We start from the raw sequence: 16,276 nt of genomic DNA, 5'->3' as shown, positions 1-16,276 counted from the left end.
CAGACATTCACAACCATGGTCCTCAAGGCACACTAACAGAGCAGGTTTTAGTGATATCCAGGTTTCAGCACAGATAGATAAATCACCAGGGGTTCAGTATGTTTGACCGGCGGATGGGATGCCGGCGGTTACAATGCCGACGCCGGCATCCAGACCTGGGAAATCTCGATATGAACGAGGTAAGTTAACGCCTCTCCCCTAACACTCCCTTCACGCAGCCTAACCCTAACCTCTCCACTTAGTGCCTAAACCTAACTTCCCCCAGTGGTGGCTAAACCTAACCACCCCTTCCCCGCAGCCTATCCGTAACTCTCCCCCTCAGTGCCTAAACCTAACCTTCCCTCCCAACAGCCTAAACCTAACCCCCAACACCACAGCCTAACCCTAACACCTCCGCGCAGCCTAACCTTAACCCCACAGGTATCGGCTAAAGTTACAAAATACTTTCAGCACCTTGGATGCAGAAAAATCACAGATAAGCTGGTAAGGTTTATGAATCCACACTTCCAAATCTGCCGCTTGACATGCCTGGCCAAAGTAAATAGTAGTGACATCATTGTTGGTAGATCCTGCGGTTGGAAGGTCACCCGTACAGAAAGGCAGATGTTCAGATATAACTGCCGTGCTGCATAGCTTATGTAATATGTCTGTGAATGACGTAATGTACAGACATATCAGCTGTTTCCAAAAGTCAATGGCCCAGCTGATATACATTGTTCGACTGTACAAATGATACAGATGTATCCTCTTACATCCTTCCTGCAGTCACACTAAACAGCCCTTCAAGTTGCGTCATGCCATGGCGGGACTCAGTAGGGCCAAGCGTCTTTTTCTCCCCGCGAAAAGCAACTTAGTCACAAAGTAATGCAATAAGATGCAAGCGAAGATCCTGTTGCTTAAAATGATATGCAGCATGCCTATATTCTGTGTGTATTTGCCGCTGTATCTGCATCTGAAATGCCACGTTACAGTGGTTTCCAGCAAAACACTATAGCATAGCATTTTGTATGCAAATACAGTCACAGTCACACACAGAATATAGGCATGCCACATATCATTTCAGCAGATGCTGCTTGTGTGCATTACTTTGCGACTAAGATGCATTGTGCGGGAAGAAAACCCAAAAAAGATGCCCGGTGCTACTGAGTTGCACGGCAGTCATGCGTTGTATAAAGCACCTTATAGCGCATGGAGCAAAGATGAAGAGGACACACCTGTATATCGGCAAGTGTGTACCCAGCCTTACAAGGATGCTGTTAGAAATATAGGCTGTAGAATGGTCCTACTTCCAAGCAACATGATTAGACGGGGCAATAAAGAGATACTGAGCAATAACAAGATCCTTAAATAATGAATTTATTGGCGAAAATAACACTTTAGTCAAATAAATATTTATCCGATAACAAAAATAATGTATAAAGGTGATGTGTTACTGGGCATGAATATAAAACAGAGGAAGACTTAGGGCTTCAAGGTCTGAGACTAAGGCTGGGTACACACTTGCCGATGTCACAACAGATGTGATATTGTGCAAGAGCCCTCCCCACAAATTATATCGTTCAGACACACTGAACAATATAATTTGCTTCTCGTCAGTGACGACATGCATGTCTTGTACAATATTTTTAGATTTGAAGGTGAAAACATAAGATATTGTACATCGTTACCGCCCTGCGGGAGTGCGTATCGTTAATGATATAGTGAGTACACACTGGACGATGTGAACAATATATTGTCCAATCCACTGTATCGGACAATGTATCGGGCCAAGTGTGTACCCAGCCTAACACAATGTACTTGCAAAAAACAGGATCAGTATGGTATTCCGCCGCATGGAATGCCGATGGTCAGTATACTGACACCGGCATCCCGAGCGGCGGAATGCCGCCAGGGAGGTGAGCGCAACGAAGTCTCTTGTGGGCAACGCTTGCCACAGATACTATTCTCCCTCTATGGGTGTCGTGGACACACAGAGCGGGAATCACCTACCTCTCCAGTATACCAGCGGCAGAATGGTGCCCCAGTCAGGATCCCGGCATCAGTATTATGACAGCTGGGAACCTAACCATCGGTATGCTAGCTACATACCCAAAAAACATATTCTGTACATTTCTACAGTCATATACATAAATATGTATTGTTTTGTTTTCCTTGGAACTACTGTTGAGAAACACTACAAATAAATACATAAATGCAAACCTAACTAGTCATTCCCATTTCACAGACATTGTTTTGGTACAACACATAAATGTAATTTCATTATACAGTAGTGTTTTTGGAGTCTTCAGCAGGGCCATATTAACGGTATTGAAATGCTATTATATATGATCTCTGTAAAATTATATAGTAAAGAGGTAAATAATGTAAGAAGATTACTAATAAAAATCTTGTAAAATTCATAACAACAAATTAGGGCAAACCTAATGGAGCAGTGTCTCATCTAATGCCCTAATGGCATCATCGTATGACCATAGAAAACTATAGGATACATTATCAAAAATGGTTACAAACAATGGGCCTCATTAACAGATGGTTGGAAAAAATCATCCACAGAAAAATAGGATTTTAATTACCTACCAGTAACTCCTTTTCTCGTAGTCCGTAGAGGATACTGGAGTCCATTTAGTACCATGGGGTATAGATGGGTCCACTAGGAGCCATGTGCACTTTAAGAATTTGATAGTGTGGGCTGGCACCTCACTCTATGCCTCTCCTACCAGACTCAGTCTAGGAAACTGTGCCCGAGGAGACGGACATACTTTGAGAGAAGGATAGATAAGAACAGTGGCGAGATTCTGAACCAGCACACACAACAAGAGGAAAGCCAAGCTAACCAAACTTGGAACAGGAATAGCAACGGCTGAACCAACATTACTTAACCAAGTAACAGTGCAGGAAGAACAAAGCACTGGGCGGGCGCCCAGTATCCTCTGCGGACTATGAGAAAAGGATTTACCGGTAGGTAAATAAAATCCTATTTTCTCTTACGTCCTAGAGGATACTGGGGTCCATTTAATACCATAGGGATGTACCAAAGCCCCCAAACTGGAGGGAGAGTGCTGAGGTTCCCGCAGAACTGATTGACCAAACTGAAGGTCCTCAGAGACCAAAGTAACGAACTTGTAGAACTTGCAAGCGTGTTCGAACCTGACCAACAAGCTGCTCGGCAGAGATGTAAAGCCGAGAAACCCAAGTCAGCCACCCAGGAAGAACCCACCGACCGAGTAGAGTGGGCCTGTACAGATTTTGGACACGGCAAACTTGCCGTGGAATAAGCATGCTGGATAGTTAGTCTGATCCAGCATGCAATAGTCTGCTTTGAAGCAGTGCACCCAATCTTATTGGGATCTTAAAGAACAAACAGCGAGTCCGTCTTTCTGTGACGAGCTGTTATTTTCACATACACCTTCAAAGCCCTCACAACACCCAAAGACTTTGAAGTAGCAGAGGTGTCGGTGACAACCTGGACCACAATAGGTTGGTTGATGTGAAACGCAGACACCACCTTATAAAGAAATTGCTGACGAGTTCTGAGTTCAGCTCTGTCCTCATGGAAATTTAAATAGGGACTTTTGTGAGACAAAGCCCCCAGCTCCAACACACATCTTGCTGAAGCCAAGGCCAACAGGGTGACGGTCTTCCACGTAAGAAATTTTACGTCCACCTCCTGTAATGGCTCAAACCAGTCCGACTGGAGGAAATGCAGCACCACATTGAGATCCCAAGGTGCCGTGGGAGGCACAAAGGGAGTTGGATGTGCAGAACACCTTTCAAGAACATCTGGACCTCAGGGAGAGAAGCCTGTTGTTTCTGGAAGAAAATGGACAAGGCCGAAATCTGGACTTTTATTGAGCCGAGACGTAGGCCCACATCCACTCCTGCTTGTAAAAAAAGAAGGAAACATCCTAGATGGAATTCCACCGAAGAAAATGTTCTGCTCTCACACCAAGAGACGTATTTCTTCCAAATACGATGATAATGCTTAGACGTTACCCCCTTCCTGGCTTGGATCATAGTCAGGATAACCTTGTTAGGGATCCCTCTCCTGGCTAGAATCAGCCAATCAACTTCCATGTCGTTAAACGTAGCCGCGGTAAGTCCTGACAGACGAATGGGCCCTGTTGCAGAAGATTCTCGCGAAAAGGTAGAGGCCACGGATCTTTGAGGAGCATCTCCAGAAGGTCCGCATACCAGGCCCTTCTTGACCAGTTCGGAGCAATTAGAATTGCTTGAACCTTTCCTCTTTATATTCTCTTTAGAATTCTTGGGATCAGAGGAAGTGGAGGAAACACGTACACCATCTGATAGACCCATGGAGTCGTCAGGACGTCTACCGCCACCGCCTGTGGGTCTCTCGACCTGGAACAATACCGCTTCAGCTTCTTGTTGAGACGAGAGGCAATCATGTCGATCTGTGGATATCCCCATCAACTTGTCAAGCACCTGAACACTTCCGGGTGAAGTCCCCACTTCCCCGGGTGCAGGTCGTGTCTGCTGAGGAAGTCTGCTTCCCAGTTGTCTACTACCGGAATGAAGACCGCTGACAACGCCACAGCGTTTCTCTCTGCTCAGAGGAGAATTCTTGACACCTCTGACATTGCTGCTCTGCTTTTCGTTCCGCCCTGTCGGTTTATGTACGTCACTGCCATCACATTGTCCGACTGGACCTGAATGGCCCGATCTTGAAGATGTGAGGCCTGCAGAAGGGTGTTGTATATGATCCTGAGTTCCAGAATGTTGATTGGAAGGACGACTTCCTGACTTGACCATATTCTTTGAAACTGCATCCCCTGAGTGACTGCTCCCTAACCTCTGAGGCTTGCGTCTGTGGTTAGCAGAATCCAGTTCTGAATTCCGAACCTCCGACCCTCGATGAGGTGAGAAGTCTGTAGCCACCACAGAAGGGAGATTCTGGCTTTTGGCGACAGACAGATCCTGTGGTGCAGGTGAAGATGCGATCCGGACTATTTGTCCAACAGATCGAGCTGGAATGGTCTTGAATGAACCCTTCCGTATTGAAGAGCCTCGTAAGAGGCCACCATTTTCCCCAGAAGGCGAATGCATAGATGCACCGATATCCGGGTTGGCTTCAGGACATCCCGAACCATCGACTGGATCACTAATGCCTTTTCCAATGGAAGGAACACCTTCTGCAACTCCGTATCCAGTATCATTCCCAGGAATGGGAGCCTCCGTGTTGGCTCTAGGTGAGATTTCGGAAGGTTCAGAATCCACCCACGATTCTGGAGAAGTTTGGTTGCGAGAGCAATGCTGTCCAGCAACCTTTCCCTGGACGGTGATTTTATCAGGAGATCATCCAGGTACAGAATTATGTTCACTTCCTGTTTGCGGAGTAGAAACATCATCTCTGCCATCACCTTGGTGAACACCCTCGGTGCCGTGGAGAGACCGAATGGCAGGGCCTGGAACTGGTAGTGACAGTCCTGCAGTGCAAACCATAGGTAAGCCTGATGAGGCGGCCAGATCGGAATGTAAAGGTACGCATCCTTGATGTCCAGAGACACTAGGAATTCCCCCTCCTCCACCGCTCTCAGAGACTCCATCTTGAAGTTGAACACTCGTAAGTACGGGTTCAACGACTTGAGGTTCAAAATTGGTCTTACCGAACCGTCTGGTTTCGGTACTACAAACCAGTTGGAATAGTACCCCTTGTCTAGCTGATGAGGTGGAACTGGAACAATGACATGTTGTAAATTTATACTTGCCTCTTGTGAAACTGGCAAGCCTGATTTGAAGAATCTGTGAGGTGGGAGCTCTTGGAACTCCAGTCTGTAGCCCTGGGAAATAAGATTTATGACCATGGGATCCTGGCACGAATTTGACCAGATTTGACTGAAGAATTTGTAGGCGAGCTCCCACCTGACAACATTCAAGGCATTGCAGTCCACCGTCATGCTGCAATCTTTGAGGAAGCAGAGCCTAAACTCTGTTCCTGAACACCTGCTGTTGCTGGTTTGCGTGGTTTACCTCTTGCGCTGCTGCAGGACGTAGAAGCCCCTCTGGATTTGCCCTTGAACTTGGGCGTCCGAAAGGACTGTAACTTAGAAACTGAATAGGTGTTCTTGGTTGGGGGGTGCTGCGGAAGGAAGATACGTAGACTTACCTGCAGTAGCCGTGGAGATCCATTTGTCTAATTCATCTCCAAACAAGGCCTCTCCTGTGAATGGTAGGCCTTCCACGCCTTTCCTGGAATCCGCGTCAGCAGTCCACTGGTGTAGCCACAAGCCTCTGCGTGCCGACACTGCCATAGCAGTGGTGCGTGCGTTAAGCACACCTATTTCCTTTATGGCTTCCACCATAAAGTTCGCAGAGTCCTTTATATGCTGCAGGAGTAAGACAACATCCCCCCTAGATAAGGAATCTAACCCCTCAAGTAGGTTACCTGACCATTTAGCAATGGCTTTAGTGATCCACGCACATTCAATAGTGGGTCTTTGGGCCACCCCAGCAGCTGTGTACAGTGATTTGAGTGTAGTCTCAAATTTACAATCAGCCATACCTTTCAGCACCAGGAACAGGCAATACGATTTTACGTGACAGCCTAGAGACTGATGCGTCGACTATCGTGGATTTTCCCATTTTTTCCTATCCTCCAGAGGAAAAGGAAAAGATGAGAGCTACCTTTTAGGGATCTCAAACTTCTTATCAGGATTAACCCATGGTTCTTCAAACAGGGTATTCAATTCCTTTGACACAGGAAAAGTGACTGGGGACTTCTTTTTTACATGGGGGGGGGGGGGGGGGGGAAGGCCCAACCTCTTGAAGGGTTAATGGTCCCGTTCCCCGCTGACAGGACACTGAGCTCCTGAGGGACCTATTCGCAAGCCCAGGGCCAACCGCACCAGCATATGGTCTCACAAGGGGTCTGAGGATCTCATCTCAGTACCTAATGGCAGTCAGGCTACCTCTGGCGAGCACATGGAGGGGTGTGCAGCCCCCAAATATATGCCACCCCACACCATTACTGACCCACTGCCAAACCGGTCATGCTGGAGGACGTTGCAGGCAGCAGAACGTTCTCCTTGGCATCTCCAGACTCTGTCACGTCTGTCACATGTGCTCAGTGAGAACCTGCTTTCATCTGTGAAGAGCAAAGGGCGCCAGTGGTGTTCTCTGGCAAATGCCAAACGTCCTGCACGGTGTTGGGCTGTAAGCACAACCCCCACCTGTGGACGTCGGGCCCTCATACCACCCTCATGGAGTCTGTTTCGTTTGAGTAGACACATGCACATATGTGGCTTGCTGGAGGTCATTTTGCAGGGCTCTGGCAGTGCTCCTCCTGTTCCTCCTTGCACAAAGGCGGAGGTAGCGGTCCTGCTGCTGGGTTGTTGCCCTCCTACGGCCTCCTCCACGTCTCCTGATGTACTGGCCTGTCTTCTGGTAGTGCCTCCATGCTTTGGACACTACGCTGACAGACACAGCAAACCTTCTTGCCACAGCTCGCATTGATGTGCCATCCTGGATGAGCTGCACTACCTGAGCCACTTGTGTGGGTTGTAGACTCCGTCTCATGCTACCACTAGAGTGAAAGCACCGCCAGCTTTCAAAAGTGACCAAAACATCAGCCAGAAAGCACAGGAACTGAGAAGTGGTCTGTGGTCACCACCTGCAGAACAACTCCTTTATTGGGGGTGTCTTGCTAATTGCCTATAATTCCCACCTGTTGTCTATTCCATTTGCACAACAGCATGTGAAATTGATGTTCAATCAGTGTTGCTTCCTAAGTGGACAGTTTGATTTCACAGAAGTGTGATTGACTTGGAGTTACATTGTGTTGTTTAAGTGTTCCCCTTATTTTTTTGAGCAGTATATATATATATATATATATATATATATATATATCACATGATATATCGTCCTGATATATCGCAGACGTCGTATAGTGTTTACCCCCAATCTGTTATTCCCGGCCATCGTTCACTGAATCATCCCATTGGATGTGCTGTATGTCCCATGGGACGATTCCAAAGAAGATGTGGTATTGTTACATGCATCGTTTAGTGTGTATGGTAGATGTGATGTATCGTTACATCGAATAGCAGCATTGTTGGTTAGCACCATCGAATGATGTGTACCCAGCTTAAGTTATGGATGCCTTGGTACACATGCAAACTATAGAAATTAGTATTGTTATGTGTTGCACTTGGATACACAGGTGCAAGAGCAGAGCCGGCCCTAGACATAGGCAAACTGCCTAGGGCATTTGGCATGCCTAGGGGCACAAGCAGCTTTAGCTGATTAAAATGATATGCGGCATGCCTATATTCGTATGCAGATACAGCCACAGTCGCACACAGTATATAGGCATGCCGCATATCATTTTAATCAGAAGAAGTTGCATGTGCATCCTAGCCACATATAGCCACATAGCAATGCAAATAAGATACATTTTCATCAAAAATAGGCAATTGCCGTTAGCAGAGTTGCCAGCTGACGTATGCCAGACATCTCCTGCTGCATGGCGCAGAGAGGCAAGATTTATGAGGACACATCTGTATCCAAGCAGAGGCAGAGGTCACAGTGTTAGTGGCCATGTGAGTGCTGTGTTTGTGTGAGTGGGTTGGTGGTGTAATAGTGTTCGGCATATGTGTAAGGGGCAATAAGTGTGTCATGTGTATAAATGTATTAATAATGTGCGGAATATGTGTAAGGGACATTATGTGTATAAGGGCATTAATAAAGGTTGGCATAATGTGTAAGGCACATTATGCTTATAAGGACATTAATAATGTTTGTCATATATGTAAGGGGCATTACTGTGTGGTATTATGTGTATAAATGCATTACTAATGTGTGGCATTATGTGTGTAAGATGCTCTACTGTGTGGCGTAACATATAGAAACGGCACTACTGTGTGTTCTAGTGTGAATAAAGAGCAATATGGTGTGGTGTAATGTGAATAAGGAGCAATTCAGTGTGATGTAATGTGAATAAGGGACACTACTGTGAGGAGTAACATATATAAGGTGAAGAGGTACTACTGTGTGATGTAACATGAATTAAGGACACTATCACATGATAAATTGTGAATAAAGTTGCACTACTGTGTAGCATAATTTGAACTGGGGGCAATATTGTGTGGCCATGCCCCTTGCCAGCAAAAACACACTCCTTTTCTCTAACGTCCTAGTGGATGCTGGGGACTCCGAAAGGACCATGGGGAATAGCGGCTCCGCAGGAGACTGGGCACAAAAGTAAAAGCTTTAGAACTACCTGGTGTGCACTGGCTCCTCCCCCTATGACCCTCCTCCAAGCCTCAGTTAGATTTTTGTGCCCGAACGAGAAGGGTGCATACTAAGGGGCTCTCCTGAGCTGCTTCGAGTAAAAGTTTAAAGTAGGTTTTTTATTTTCAGTGAGACCTGCTGGCAACAGGCTCACTGCACCGAGGGACTAAGGGGAGAAGAAGCGAACTCACCTGCGTGCAGAGTGGATTGGGCTTCTTAGGCTACTGGACATTAGCTCCAGAGGAACGATCAGAGGCCCAGCCATGGATGGGTCCCAGAGCCGCGCCGCCGGCCCCCTTACAGAGCCAGAAGACTGAAGAGGTCCGGAAAATTGGCGGCAGAAGACGTCCTGTCTTCAATAAGGTAGCGCACAGCACCGCAGCTGTGCGCCATTGCTCTCAGCACACTTCACACTCCGGTCACTGAGGGTGCAGGGCGCTGGGGGGGGGGCGCCCTGAGACGCAATAAAAATACCTTTTTTGGCAAAAAATACATCACATATAGCTCCTGGGCTATATGGATGCATTTAACCCCTGCCAATTTTTCCATAAAAAAGCGGGAGAAAGGCCGCCGAGAAGGGGGCGGAGCCTATCTCCTCAGCACACTGGCGCCATTTTTTCCTCACAGCTCCGTTGGAGGAAGGCTCCCTGACTCTCCCCTGCAGTCCTGCACTACAGAAGCAGGGTAAAACAAGAGAGGGGGGGCACTAATTTGGCAGATAAATATATACAGCAGCTATATCAGGGAAAAACACTTATATAAGGTTATCCCTATATATATATATATATAGCGCTCTGGTGTGTGCTGGCAAACTCTCCCTCTGTCTCCCCAAAGGGCAAGTGGGGTCCTGTCCTCTATCAGAGCATTCCCTGTGTGTGTGCTGTGTGTCGGTACGTTGTGTCGACATGTATGAGGAGGAAAATGGTGTGGAGGCGGAGCAATTGCCTGTGTTAGTGATGTCACCCCCTAGGGAGTCGACACCTGACTGGATGGTCTTATGGAAAGAATTACGTGATAGTGTCAGCACTTTACAAAAGACTGTTGACGACATGAGACAGCCGGCAAATCAGTTAATACCTGTACAGGCGTCTCAAACACCGTCAGGGGCTATAAAACGCCCGTTACCTCAGGTCGATACAGACACTGACACGGACACTGACTCCAGTGTCGACGGTGAGGAAACAAACGTATTTTCCAGTAGGGCCACACGTTACATGATCACGGCAATGAAGGAGGTTTTGAACATTTCTGATACTACAAGTACCACAAAAAAGGGTATTATGTGGGGTGTGAAAAAACTACCCGTAGTTTTTCCTGAATCAGATGAATTAAATGAGGTGTGTGATGAAGCGTGGGTTTCCCCCGATAAAAAACTGCTAATTTCTAAAAAATTATTGGCATTATACCCTTTCCCGCCAGAGGTTAGGGCACGTTGGGAAACACCCCCTAGGGTAGATAAGGCGCTCACACGCTTATCAAAACAAGTGGCGTTACCGTCTCCTGATACGGCCGCCCTCAAGGAACCAGCTGATAGGAAGCTGGAAAATATCCTAAAAAGTATATACACACATACTGGTATTATACTGCGACCAGCAATCACCTCAGCCTGGATGTGCAGTGCTGGGGTGGCTTGGTCGGATTCCCTGACTGAAAATATTGATACCCTGGACAGGGACAATATATTATTGACTATAGAGCATTTAAAGGATGCATTTCTATATATGCGTGATGCACAGAGGGATATTTGCACTCTGGCATCAAGAGTAAGTGCGATGTCCATTTCTGCCAGAAGAGGGTTATGGACGCGACAGTGGTCAGGTGATGCGGATTCCAAACGGCATATGGAAGTATTGCCGTATAAAGGGGAGGAGTTATTTGGGGTCAGTCTATCGGACCTGGTGGCCACGGCAACGGCTGGGAAATCCACCTTTTTACCCCAGGTCACCTCTCAGCAGAAAAAGATACCGTCTCATATCTGCCCCGGGGCAGAGGAAGGGGAAAAAGACTGCAGCAGACAGCCTCTTCCCACGAACAGAAGCCCTCCCCCGCTTCTGCCAAGTCCTCAGCATGACGCTGGGGCCTTACAAGCGGACTCAGGCACGGTGGGGGCCCGTCTCAAGAATTTCAGCGCGCAGTGGGCTCACTCGCAAGTGGACCCCTGGATCCTGCAGGTAGTATCTCAGGGGTACAAATTGGAATTCGAGACGTCTCCCCCTCGCCGGTTCCTGAAGTCTGCTTTACCAACGTCTCCCCCCGACAGGGAGGCGGTATTGGAAGCCATTCACAAGCTGTATTCCCAGCAGGTGATAATCAAGGTACCCCTCCTACAACAGGGAAAGGGGTATTATTCCACGCTGTTTGTGGTACCGAAGCCGGTACCACCAATCTGAAATCCTTGAACACTTACATAAAAAGGTTCAAGTTCAAGATGGAGTCACTCAGAGCAGTGATAGCGAACCTGGAAGAAGGGGACTATATGGTGTCTCTGGACATCAAGGATGCTTACCTCCATGTCCCAATTTGCCCTTCTCACCAAGGGTACCTCAGGTTTGTGGTACAGAACTGTCACTATCAGTTTCAGACGCTGCCGTTTGGATTGTCCACGGCACCCCGGGTCTTTACCAAGGTAATGGCCGAAATGATGATTCTTCTGCGAAGAAAAGGCGTCTTAATTATCCCTTACTTGGACGATCTCCTGATAAGGGCAAGGTCCAGAGAACAGTTAGAGGTCGGAGTAGCACTATCTCAAGTAGTACTACGACAGCACGGATGGATTCTAAATATTCCAAAATCGCAGCTGATTTCGACGACACGTCTGCTGTTCCTAGGGATGATTCTGGACACAGTACAGAAAAAGGTGTTTCTCCCGGAGGAGAAAGCCAGGGAGTTATCCGACCTAGTCAGGAACCTCCTAAGACCAGGCCAAGTGTCAGTGCATCAATGCACAAGGGTCCTGGGAAAGATGGTGGCTTCTTACGAAGCGATTCCATTCGGCAGATTCCACGCAAGAACTTTTCAGTGGGATCTGCTGGACAAATGGTCCGGATCGCATCTTCAAATGCATCAGCGGATAACCCTGTCTCCAAGGACAAGGGTGTCTCTCCTGTGGTGGTTACAGAGTGCTCATCTCCTAGAGGGCCGCAGTTTCGGCATTCAGGATTGGGTCCTGGTGACCACGGATGCCAGCCTGAGAGGCTGGGGAGCAGTCACACAGGGAAAAAATTTCCAGGGCTTGTGGTCAAGCATGGAAACGTCACTTCACATAAATATCCTGGAACTAAGGGCCATTTACAATGCCCTAAGTCAGGCAAGGCCTCTGCTTCAGGGTCGGCCGGTGTTGATCCAGCCGGACAACATCACGGCAGTCGCCCACGTAAACAGACAGGGCGGCACAAGAAGCAGGAGGGCAATGACGGAAGTTGCAAGGATTCTTCGCTGGGCGGAAAATCATGTGATAGCACTGTCAGCAGTGTTCATTCCGGGAGTGGACAACTGGGAAGCAGACTTCCTCAGCAGACACGATCTTCACCCGGGGGACTGGGGACTTCACCCAGAAGTCTTCCACATGATTGTGAACCGTTGGGAAAAACCAAAGGTGGACATGATGGCGTCCCGCCTCAACAAAAAACTGGACAGATATTGCGCCAGGTCAAGGGACCCTCAGGCAATAGCTGTGGACGCTCTGGTAACACCGTGGGTGTACCAGTCAGTATATGTGTTCCCTCCTCTGCCTCTCATACCCAAGGTACTGAGAATCATAAGAAGGAGAGGTGTAAAGACTATACTCGTGGCTCCGGATTGGCCAAGAAGGACTTGGTACCCGGAAATTCAAGAGATGCTCACGGAAGACCCGTGGCCTCTACCTCTAAGAAAGGACCTGCTCCAGCAGGGACCATGTCTGTTCCAAGACTTACCACGGCTGCGTTTGACGGCATGGCGGTTGAACGCCGGATTCTGAAGGAAAAAGGCATTCCAGATGAAGTCATCCCTACCCTGATCAAAGCCAGGAAGGATGTAACTGTGCAACATTATCACCGTATTTGGCGTAAATATGTTGCGTGGTGTGAGGCCAGGAAGGCCCCTACAGAGGAATTTCAACTGGGTCGATTCCTGCATTTCCTGCAAACAGGACTGTCTATGGGCCTCAAATTAGGGTCCATTAAGGTTCAAATTTCGGCCCTGTCAATATTCTTCCAAAAAGAACTAGCTTCAGTTCCTGAAGTTCAGACGTTTGTCAAGGGGGTACTGCATATACAGCCTCCTTTTGTGCCTCCAGTGGCACCTTGGGATCTCAATGTAGTTTTGGGATTCCTAAAATCACATTGGTTTGAACCACTCACCACTGTGGACTTAAAATATCTCACATGGAAAGTGGTAATGCTGTTAGCCCTGGCTTCAGCCAGGCGTGTATCAGAATTGGCGGCTTTATCCTATAAAAGCCCTTACCTAATTTTTCATACGGACAGGGCAGAATTGAGGACTCGTCCTCAATTTCTCCCGAAGGTGGTTTCAGCATTTCACTTAAACCAGCCTATTGTGGTGCCTGCGGCTACTAGGGACTTGGAGGATTCCAAGTTGCTGGACGTAGTCAGGGCCCTGAAAATATATGTTTCCAGGACGGCTGGAGTCAGAAAATCTGACTCGCTGTTTATCCTGTATGCACCCAACAAGCTGGGTGCTCCTGCTTCTAAGCAGACGATTGCTCGTTGGATTTGTAGTACAATTCAGCTTGCACATTCTGTGGCAGGCCTGCCACAGCCAAAATCTGTAAAAGCCCATTCCACACGGAAAGTGGGCTCATCTTGGGCGGCTGCCCGAGGGGTCTCGGCTTTACAACTTTGCCGAGCAGCTACTTGGTCAGGGGCAAATACGTTTGCAAAATTCTACAAATTTGATACCCTGGCTGAGGAGGACCTGGAGTTCTCTCATTCGGTGCTGCAGAGTCATCCGCACTCTCCCGCCCGTTTGGGAGCTTTGGTATAATCCCCATGGTCCTTTCGGAGTCCCCAGCATCCACTAGGACGTCAGAGAAAATAAGAATTTACTTACCGATAATTCTATTTCTCATAGTCCGTAGTGGATGCTGGGCGCCCATCCCAAGTGCGGATTGTCTGCAATACTTGTACATAGTTATTGTTACAAAAATCGGGTTATTATTGTTGTGAGCCATCTTTTCAGAGGCTCCTCTGTTATCATGCTGTTAACTGGGTTCAAATCACAAGTTGTACGGTGTGATTGGTGTGGCTGGTATGAGTCTTACCCGGGATTCAAAATCCTTCCTTATTGTGTACGCTCGTCCGGGCACAGTATCCTAACTGAGGCTTGGAGGAGGGTCATAGGGGGAGGAGCCAGTGCACACCAGGTAGTTCTAAAGCTTTTACTTTTGTGCCCAGTCTCCCGCGGAGCCGCTATTCCCCATGGTCCTTTCGGAGTCCCCAGCATCCACTACGGACTATAAGAAATAGAATTATCGGTAAGTAAATTCTTATTTTTGGGCTGTGTGCCAGATGTGCGCAATGTTCCTGTTTAAAATATAGGGGGTGGGAACACCAAAATAAGGACTGCTATGGGTGAGGGGTGATGGTGCTGGGAAAGGGATGCAGGGTCAGAGGTGGAACTAGCGGTGGCGCTAGGGGGCACCAGCCAAAATCTTGCCTAGGGCATCATTTTGGTTAGGGCCGGCTCTGTGCAAGAGGGACAACAAATGGGAAGAAGGAGGGAGTCAAAGGAAGCTAGTGACCTCACGAATGACTGATCCATGATACTAGTATATACTACGTAATGTACAGTATATACTTAATGTACATAGCTCTCATTGTGTTTTTATTATTATTATTATTATTATTATTATTATGTTATAGTAATAGCAGCAGCAATATTAGTAATAGTATAGTTTTATTTTGTAATGCTGTAAATTTGTATAATCTCGTGTATAAACCATACCTGTTGCTGTTCACACTGCTGTGCACGAATAATGTTTTACATGTCATTAGTATAAGCACATTTAAAATAATGAGAAAACTTTAAATATATTAGAACTATGTAAATGTATCTGATTAATGAAATGGTGATACATACAGCATGCACATTTTTTAAACAGCACCGAAAAATGATATTAGTACAGTTTCTCTTGCATATAGTTTTTTTCTGACTAGAATGGCAGCAAATTAAATATGTGCAAAAGAGATAAAATTTTACCTCACAGTGTACCGTGGGAACAAACGCCTCAGAGGTCCTACTTTGCCCGTGACTACCAGAGTGGGAGGAAAACGTGTCATGCCATCTGACAAAGTGTTGCGTATCAGTGTCAATGTGATAGTCCCAGACCTGCAGCAAAAATGAATACTGATTGTCAGCAACAAACATTCAACTGGGATTAAAGATGTATGCTCCTGAATAGCGATGACAGGTCCTGACACTTATTTGCAGGCACATCACTCCAACATGATCATTCCTTGTCAAAAGATAACCAGTGCCAAGTTACATTGTCTCTTCTAGAAGATGATGGTTGTCTGCTGGGGAAAGTGACTGATGCCTAATAATAACTAAGAATTAATTAGATAGATAGATAGATAGATAGATAGACAGACAGACAGACAGACAGACAGACAGACAGACAGACAGACAGGAGATATATATATAATATATATATATATATATATATATATATATATATATATATAGAAGAAAAGGGGGTAGTATTGGGATCGCAGTAATCTTATATAAATATTCTACAAAAAAAAAATCATAAAAATACCACAAAAAAGCACACATAACCTTATTGTAGGTGTCTGCCAAACCCTAAATACGCAGTTCCGGTATAGTACTGCTAGGCGTATAGGAAATGGAGGGATAGGGGTAGCGGCGACAAGTATTGCTAAAAATGGTTAAGATTCGTATAATTTAAAAGCCAAACTGATGTAAAAATATTAATAAATATTTAATACATATGAGAGTAAAAAATTACATTCACAATAATGATATACATATATATATATATATATATATATATATAATTTTTTTTTTGTTT

General features: G+C 46.6%; 1 protein-coding gene across 8 annotated transcripts in view; it reads right to left on the bottom strand.

Moving 5' to 3' along the window:
* LOC135027842 (uncharacterized) overlaps positions 1-16,276 on the bottom strand; it is a 1,366,020-nt gene that overhangs the window by 710,311 nt on the left and 639,433 nt on the right. For all 8 annotated transcript variants that reach the window (XR_010224289.1, XM_063953746.1, XM_063953745.1 and 5 more), the window contains exon 56: positions 15,445-15,573. Coding sequence is in view for 7 of the 8 variants with exons in the window: in XM_063953746.1 (XP_063809816.1) it covers positions 15,445-15,573 (129 nt within the window). In the remaining variant the exon portion in view is untranslated. The remainder of the gene's footprint in view (positions 1-15,444; positions 15,574-16,276) is intronic.

Source organism: Pseudophryne corroboree, chromosome 2 (genome assembly GCF_028390025.1).
Source record: "Pseudophryne corroboree isolate aPseCor3 chromosome 2, aPseCor3.hap2, whole genome shotgun sequence".
Lineage (NCBI taxonomy): Eukaryota > Metazoa > Chordata > Amphibia > Anura > Myobatrachidae > Pseudophryne > Pseudophryne corroboree.
Note: the sequence above shows the minus strand (reverse complement) of the source record. Positions and strands in the feature narration are given on the sequence as shown.